This window comes from Strongylocentrotus purpuratus, unplaced genomic scaffold, assembly GCF_000002235.5.
Source record: "Strongylocentrotus purpuratus isolate Spur 01 unplaced genomic scaffold, Spur_5.0 spur5_scaffold_18, whole genome shotgun sequence".
Taxonomy (NCBI): domain Eukaryota; kingdom Metazoa; phylum Echinodermata; class Echinoidea; order Camarodonta; family Strongylocentrotidae; genus Strongylocentrotus; species Strongylocentrotus purpuratus.
In genome coordinates, this window is record NW_022145603.1 from 5,169,586 (window position 1) to 5,178,640 (window position 9,055).

The 9,055-nt window shown below is 38.9% G+C and overlaps 1 protein-coding gene across 1 annotated transcript; it reads right to left on the reverse strand.

Moving 5' to 3' along the window:
• Positions 1 to 4,036: 4,036 nt before the first annotated feature.
• LOC115925480 (probable maltase-glucoamylase 2) lies at positions 4,037 to 8,831 on the reverse strand. The gene is made up of 3 exons (XM_030989425.1): positions 7,250 to 8,831; positions 4,484 to 4,647; positions 4,037 to 4,042 (listed from the first exon to the last, which is right to left on the reverse strand). The coding sequence occupies exons 1-3, from the start codon at positions 8,829 to 8,831 to the stop codon at positions 4,037 to 4,039; spliced, it is 1,752 nt and encodes a 583-aa protein (XP_030845285.1).
• Between the last annotated feature and the right edge of the window lie 224 nt (positions 8,832 to 9,055).

A 9,055-nucleotide genomic window follows, 5' to 3' on the forward strand; every position in this document is an offset into this window, starting at 1 on the left:
TTTTATTTCAGCCCCCTTACTGGGGTCATTCCAGTAGCTCGACAGCCTTCAAGATCGTTTCTGGTTCCTGAGTGCTCGATCTCGTGAACGCGCAGGGAAAAAAGGTAAACATGTCTTATACTGCGCTGTTTGTCTCTATGACTGTCGAGCTCGACAACAAAACAAGTTATTCATATCTATTCCTGTGAGCAAGGTTTTTTGTGTGTGCACCTTTTCAACATCTAGGCCTGTCTAGTTATTAATTTGACTTAATGATGCTAGGTGTTCAAAGAGAATTAGATGCTTTTGATGGATAATAACGAAAATTTAACAATGAATTATGATATACTTTTTGTATACCATTTTATCAAATTGATTATTATTATATCTATAAGATTAAACAGTCAAACCTGCTTTAGTGACCACCTGTATGGAAAGACAACCTGTCTATAAAGACTACATTTTTGTTTCCCTTGGGCAGATTTTCCCTTTAAAACCTCTATCACAGGAACCTGAACACAAAGACCACCTGCTCTTAAAGACCACTTTTATATTTTAGTGTATGTTATTTATTTTATTTGTTTGTATCTCACCAGGGTTTCCCATTCAACAACAGTTGGTCTTCAATAGGGGCATGGAAATACATACTGCAAACAGTCAACAAGCTAATTAATTATTTGTTTAGTAATATCCCTAGACATGATCTTACCGAACCATGGTGGCCTATATCCCCAGCAGTGAGATCTTGGACGACGACTTTCGTAAAGGTTACAGAAATTCCCTCCAGCCAGATCACAGCAGTAGAAACGGGGTAGAACGTCCCTCTCTTTAGACATGAACACAATTTTATAAAAGGAGATTAATGATTAAAAAAATTACAGGGTCTCGTTGCATAAAGCTTACCATTGATGGTAGCTTTGCCATCAATGGCAACTTCCATGGTAACAGGGCTTAACAGCCAATCGAAATCAAGGTTTCCATGGTAGTTACCATGGATGGCAAAGTTACCACCAATGATAAGTTTTGTGCTACGGGGCCGAGATCGAGATAGAGAGAGAGACAGAGAAAGGTGAGAGAGAAAGATAAGGAGAAAGACAAGAGAGACAAGAGAGAGAATAAAGAGAACGAAAGAGAAAGAAGAAAGAGACAGGGAGAAAGCGAAAGAAGAAAGAGACAAGGGGAGAGCGAAAAAAGAAATAGAAAGAAAGAAGAGAGTGTAAGGGAGAGAAAGAGAGAAAGAGAGAGAGAGAGAGAGAGAGAGGGAGACGTACGTGCAAGGGAGATACAAATCAGAATTACAATTTCCACCATGAAAGGCTACGTAGAATATAGAAGACAGATTACGTCATAACTGCAATTGTCAGGTATTTACATGCCCTCAAAAACTTATCACAAAATTTATCTGTTGCAGCAAGATTAGCTCATGGAAGTATGTATGAAAAATTCAGATCAAAATTGTTTTCTCTTTAAACGTGACATTCGAGGCCCTAAATAATAAAACACTGCCAGTTGCATAATTCCTATTGGAAAAAATAAACGATTGTGATTTTGCTTATGATGAGCATTCTGTAAACATATTATTAAGAAAGTTCTCCGTTACAATTTTTGACAGAATTTTAGCTTTTTTGCAAGTTTTTGAGATTTTCAACACGCCAATCCCTGCATGCTTTTTAAATGTAACGATAGTAAAGTGGAATCGCAGGAATGTGTAGGTGTACTCACCAATCCAAGAATAATAGTAATAAAGGGAGTAATAGTAATAAGAGAAGAATCGAGCATTGGAGGGCATGACTGCTTGATAGTGACTGGCCCTATAACCCCTGGTCAAAGCAGATCGGTCGTATGTACAACGGTATCCACCACCAAAGGACGGCCATCTGGGCTGGTAACATGCGGTACCTATTCAGAATGTTAACAGAATGTAGAGGGGGGAAATGGTTAATGAAATGCACAGTGGTCTATTCCGGGAGGGGGGGGGGGGGGTACTCAGATTTGGTTTGGACAGGGGTGTTCTGCTCAAACCTCGAAACCCCTTTTTTAAGGGTCACTTGGAGGTGCCCATTTTTCACGATTCTGAAAAAACGGACCCATCTTTAGGTGTATTTTTGTTAAAATGGGCCCCATCTTTACGGTTTTTTGTGAAAAAGTGACCCATTCGATCGGCTGCCCCTGATCACGCGCTTAAAAAGAAAAGATCATCAACGGAGCTTGGACCTCAACCCTAGCCCGCCCCTCTCACCCGAAATCGACAATTCTGGCTACTTACATGGATTGTCAGAAGTCGAGAACAGTGATTGCTTCAATCCGTGTACAAGTAGTTTTACCCACATATGTTCTCTCGACACATGTTTAAATGTGTGTACCTTGCAATGCTGGTATAGTAATAATTTCATCGGCCCGAAGAAAGAGCGGTATTATTACTTATATGGCTACCATGTGTAAGCAAGACCAAATTATTTTATCATAAAGTGACATGGAAACAATGCTGCTTACCATAGTAATAGCTCGACAGACCATATCTGTAGCCATAATTATATCCGTAGCCGTACCCGTAGCCGTAACCGTAGTCGTACCCATAACCATAGCCGTAGTAGGGATAGTTGCATCGGGTAAACCTTCGATCAATCATGGCCTGCCAGCGGGTGCAAGGGCATGGCTCTGCCCACCATGCCCACCACCATGCCCACCATGATGTCTTTGAGAGATCATCCTGGTACCAATCTAGACAGTAACGGCGCGGGTTGACGTACCAGTCGGGATTTTCGTCAAGACGATAAATGTCTCTTCCCTGTTAGTATGAGCGAAACATGGTTTGAAGTTGAATTAATGCTACATGTATTATTATTAGTATTATTATCCCGATCATCATCATTTTATAATAATAATTATAACTATTGTTATTAATAGTAGTAGTAATAGTGGAAGTTTTAGTAGTAGTATTTTTCACTAATTTCTCATGATTTATGTCGCTAGTTACGTAGGGGGCAAATGACGTTATAGCCGCCCTGATATATAGATATTCGCTTTACTCTATTTAGTAAAATAGTCTAAGAGACCGGTGATGCCAATTATAAGATCAGCGCGAGAAATTACGTAGCGCATAGTATTAAAGTATTTCTACAAGTTCTTACTAATATCTCGTGATTTTAGGCAAGGAACGTAATTTATCATTCTTATGTTGTTAGGTAAGAGACGTAATACCCGTCCTAACATAAACGATATTCCTAACTATATTCAACGAAATAGTCCTCACCATGCGACCGGTGTTGCCGATCCTGAGATCGGGGCGATAGCTTGCGTATCGTATAGCAGGATAGTTTCCCTGGTAGATATTCAGTCTTTCATGCTTGATGTTGTAACCAATCCTAGCAGGTACCGCCTTAGAGTATGGATTCCATTGAAAACTTCCTTGCTGATACATCGTCAAGACACCGCTTCTACTGCCATCAGTAAAGAGAATTGCTTGGTAGGTATTGGTCTGAGAGAGGGAAGAGTGTACATAAGTTATTAACATGTCGTGTTTTTTTTCTTCTTTAAAGGTTCATAATGTGAAGGCTCGTTACTTTGAAGGTTCATAATTCCAAACTTTCGTATTTCAGAAAATAAACCAGGGTTCAAAATTCCAAAAATGAATAAGGGTTTATAAAATAGAGTTAATAAATCCAAACGTTACATAGAACTCTCAATCATTTTCCAGCACCGAGTGGGATATGAATTTACCTCCTGTCCTGCGATTGATCCTGGAGTCTGAACGTTAACCCACGTGACCTTGAGAATAAAGTTGATTCCATTGATGAACCGGAAGGACTCCAACCCTGCCGGAAGTGACAGAGCTCCATACAGTCTTTCTTTCACTGCTGCAAGCAGAGCATCAGAGTTTCCGTACCTCTTGTTAATGTCGTATACCTAGTTAAAAAAAAAAAAACATAATAGTAATATAATGACGATGATGATAATAATGATAACAATGATAACAATAATTATTATAACAATCACAACAATACTACTAACAATAACCATAATAATAATATTACTACTACTAATAATAATAGTAATCTTAGTCCTAGAAAATCTTCCCAGGATAGTAAGGTACAAAGGGCAAGCTGAAAGATCCTGTCTATTTGTTGTAAAATTAGTTTACCTGTTATATCCACATGGGGTTTAATGCTGGTAAGCCGAGTAATCTTGTCACGAATTTTAAATGGAGGGACTATACTATGAAATGTTCGTCAAAGTACAATCAGAATTAAAGAGCTAAAATCTATTAATCGTAAGACCAACAGTATAACTATTATTATTTTTATTACAAATTCCGGACAAATCATAGAGAACAAACAATATTATGGTTGCATGAAGTATTAAATACAATTTCGACAAATATATCATGCTTATCTTTGATTACAATGGAATTTAATGAAGCGGATTCTATTTGTAAATGCTACTCTGATGACTAAACAAACTACAGAATATGCAGTCGGTTTGACTGAGGTGTACGAATGCTCACCTGGTAGTAGATCTTAGGGTTACCCCTGTAGAGGTCAACCGGGGCACCAAATACCGCAATGGCTGGGTCTCCATAGAGCTGATCGAAGAAGCTAAACGTAGATGGGTTGATGTATTTGAAAAGTGAATAGCGGTGTGGATAGTAGGTCGAAAAGTGGATCATCCCTGTTGATGTAAACTGTACGAGTTAGGCAAAGAGAAATCATATGTTGTATTTTGTATTAGATTGGGTGTCATCAAGATTATGCTCTTCATTAACAAAAACAAAAAAAAGATGTACACAAAGAGGAGGTAAAAATGATTATTAAAACAAATATCTTGATAAAGAGTTCTATCGATGATAATAATTATATGTATATGCATATTAACTTGGTCACATCATGAAACCGATGCCGTATTGACTCCGAACCGATTGTTTTTTTGGCCATTAATGGCAATGCAATATTTTGTTCGGTCTGTTGTCGGTGTGACTGAGGTAAATATTATTACTGAGTTGAGGGATTAACCGCACTTTGCTATCAAAGCTCTTTGCTTCAGAGGCCTTACTGGAAGGAAGCCTATGGCTAAATGTCCTATCTTAATCTCCAAAAAAAAGACTTTACAATTATCTTTTTGAATGAGATGGTTATGTAAATGTAGTGCTTTACATTAATGTTACTAAGAACTTAAGAATACAAAATTAAAGAATGAAGCAGTATTGAATAGCTAAAATAATAACGAAAGAGGCTGATGATACAAAATATCAATTTTTGTTTACGCAGGAAAGCCTCTTAAGCATCGATGCTAATATTTATGAGCGCCCTGCAAGTTTGATTAAAACAAGCAATTGCCACATGGGTTGGAAGTGGCAAATGTCTTGCCAAAGGATGCTAGTGCCGGGATTGGATTCGAACCCTCAACCCTTGGATTTCAGAGTCAAGTGAATGAACCACTATTATACAGGACACATCGATATTGAATGCTGAATGTAATACTTACAGTGATGTAGGTGTATAGCCGGCCGTAGCTGATAGGAAACCCAGTATCGAGTCTTATAGTGTACCAAGCAAGAAAGCTGTATTGAAAATAACTCAGTGACCGGTCGGGGTAAGAGCCGTAGTCAATGTAGATACGTTCTAAACAATACATTCAAACAAAACATTTAAATATATATATAAATATATAATTTATAATCCTACAACTAATAATAATGATAACAATAATTATCATAATAATGACAATAATAATCATTATAATAATAACAACAATAAGTATTTGTTCTGGTGATGTATGACAAGTAATTTGTTACCTATTTCTACATATAAGAGTATCATACCAAGAAGTTGCTGGTAACGATGCTTTAAATTGCATGGTGACTTTGATTAAGCATCAACTATTTGTTCAAAAGCTTAATAACAAAATTCCAAATTTTAGTTCTTTGAAGAAGAAAATTATTCAATATTATGAAGACGAGAAATATATCCATTCTATATCTGGTATGCATAACAATTTTTTTACTAAATGGCAGGCACTTCAACATTTGTTTGTATGAACAACAAGGAGAGAAATGTGAAAGTATTCTGTTTTGTTTGAGTTCAGGAAAGACTTAATTTCATTGAATTGTAAAAATGTTTGTTTGACTCAATAAAATAGCCTATGGAGGGCTAAAACGTTTTAAAAAAAACAACTTCTTGATCATACATGGAAATAATCCTCTTGATTTGCTTCCATCTTTTAATATCAAGTCTAGAATTTTGAACCAAATCCGAATTTCATAATAACGTGTGCAAAGCATTTTATGGTTTATAATTTATTTATTTATTTATTTAAATCATGGTAAAACCCCGTTCAGGTAGTAGGCTGATTTACAAAGGGGCTGTTTAATAAATTTAATTGGATATCAAATACAAATACTTGTACATATCAACAAAAATCCTCAGCAAGATATCATTAGCGTGTCCAGGGGGTTCGCTGAAGCACCCCTCATGCGCGCACAACCCCCTCTCCCCTAGATAAAAAAGGGTCAAAAGGGGTAAGATGATTTTCCTTAGAGACCAACGAGTATGGGACAAGGAGCAGTAGATATTTCGTGACTCGGCAGTAATGATTGTATTTGAAACAGAGTATCCAACATACCTGAGATCAATGGAAACCATGTCAACATACGGCAGCATAAATATTACAAAATAGATAAATGAATGGAGCTTAATGTCAAAGCTCGGATATATTTGTTGACCACACCACCATCACTGTTCCCCTCTTGAAACTCCTTCCGATAGAGGCAGCTATTTAAAGACACACGCCATACTTCGCATCCAATGACCCATTCTTTAAATTTCCCTCGAACTCCCCGGTAGGTAGCCATATGATGGAATGCTCATTGACGAGCTTGAGACTAAAGAGAGATGATAAAGAGAGACAAGAGAGAGACAAGAGAGAGAGAGAGAGAGAGAGAGAAAGATAGAGAGAAAGAGAGAGAGACAAGAGGGAGAAAGAGAGACAAGAGAGAGAGAGAGATAGAGAGAGAGAGAGAAAGAGAGAAAGACAAGAGAGAGAGACAAGAGAGAGAGAGAGAGAGAAAAGGAGAGAGAGGAAGAGAGAGAGAGAGAGACAAGAGAAAGAGAGAGACAAGAGAGAGAGAGAGAGAGAAAGAGAGAGATAGAGAGATAAAGAGGAATTTAAGGGAGAGAGGCCTATGCGAAGAGGGAGGGGAAGGTAGAGGGGAAAATAGTGACAGTGTGAGAAACATGGCGCTATTTGCTTACGCTAGCGCTAACGACTAGCTTACCATTGGGTGACATGTCAGTGGTTGTAACATCTGTCAAAGTAGTCGTAGGCCTTCTGGTTCCCACATCTGTTGCAATGGTTGTGACTGGTTTCTTGGTTACTGTAGAAGATGTGTCATCTACTTTAGTAGACATCGTAGACATCGTACTTCCTGTGGTATCTTTTTCAGCTGTTGTATCTGAGGGGACTGTAATCTTGTCTGTTGTATCTGGGGTGACTGTAGTCTTGTGTGTTGTATCTGGGGTGAGTGTTGTCTTGTCTGTTGTATCTGGGATGACTGTAGCCTTGTCTGTTATATCTTGGATGAGTGTTGTCTTGTGTATTGTATCCGGGGTGTTTGTAGTCATGTCTGTTGTATCTGGGCTGACTTTAGTCGTGTCTGTTGTATCTGGGATGACTGTAGCCTTGTCTGTTGTTACCTGGGTGAGTGTTGTATTATCTGTTGTATCTTGGATGACTGTAGTCTTGTCTGTTGTATCTGGGATGACTGTAGTCTTGTCTGTTGTATGTGGGATGACTGTAGTCTTGTGTGTTGTATCCGGGATGTTTGTAGTCGTGTCTGTTGTATCTGGGATGACTGTAGTCTTGTCTGTCGTATCTGGGATGACTGTAGCCTTGTCTGTTGTATCTGGGATGACTGTAGTCTTGTCTGTTGTATCTGGGATGACTGTAGTCTTGTCTGTTGTACGTGGAATGACTGTAGCCTTGTGTGTTGTATCTGGGATGACTGTAGTCTTGTCTGTTGTATCTGGGATGACTGTAGCCTTGTCTGTTGTATCTGGGATGACTGTAGTCTTGTGTGTTGTATCTGGGATGACTGTAGTCTTGTCTGTTGTATCTGGGATGACTGTAGCCTTGTCTGTTGTATCTGGGATGACTGTAGCCTTGTCTGTTGTATCTGGGATGACTGTAGTCTTGTCTGGTGTATCTGGGATGACTGTAGTCTTGTCTGTCGTATCTGGGATGACTGTAGCCTTGTCTGTTGTATCTGGGATGACTGTAGTCTTGTCTGGTGTATCTGGGATGACTGTAGTCTTGTCTGTTGTACGTGGAATGACTGTAGCCTTGTGTGTTGTATCTGGGATGACTGTAGTCTTGTCTGTTGTATCTGGGATGACTGTAGCCTTGTGTGTTGTATCTGGGATGACTGTAGTCTTGTCTGTTGTATCTGGGATGACTGTAGTCGTGTCTGTTGTATCTGGGATGACTGTAGTCTTGTCTGTCGTATCTGGGATGACTGTAGCCTTGTCTGTTGTATCTGGGATGACTGTAGTCTTGTCTGGTGTATCTGGGATGACTGTAGTCTTGTCTGTTGTACATGGAATGACTGTAGCCTTGTGTGTTGTATCTGGGATGACTGTAGTCTTGTCTGTTGTATCTGGGATGACTGTAGCCTTGTGTGTTGTATCTGGGATGAGTGTTGTCTTGTGCATTGTATCCGGGGTGTTTGTAGTCATGTCTGCGTTATCTGGGCTGACTGTGGTCTTGTCCGTTGTATCCGGGGTGACGGTATCTGCGGAGGTTGTAGCATCTTTGATTGTGTCTGCTTTAGTTGCGGTCTCCCACACTGTGATCACAGTCATTTCCGTGTAGTCTGAGATGATGAAGGGAAGCACAAAGAGAAAGATTCGTTTTCGCAGTCTTAGAATTTACCGCTATCACTGACAGAATTTCGGAAATTATTTCTCAAAGGATTATACTTCCTTCATGAGTTGACGTGTTATGGATTTTAATATACGTAATAAAAGAAGTTTCATGGAACTTACTTCTTCATATCATCATATAACTTGAATTGTGACTATGCATG

Bases quoted from the DNA above. Each gene is read 5' to 3' on its own strand.
- LOC115925480 (XM_030989425.1), bottom strand. From the start codon at position 8,831: ATGACTGTGATCACAGTGTGGGAGACCGCAACTAAAGCAGACACAATC. The intron at 4,648-7,249 runs GTAAGCTAGTCG...TTACATCAACAG, and splicing joins CACTGACATGTCACCCAATG to GGATGATCCACTTTTCGACC.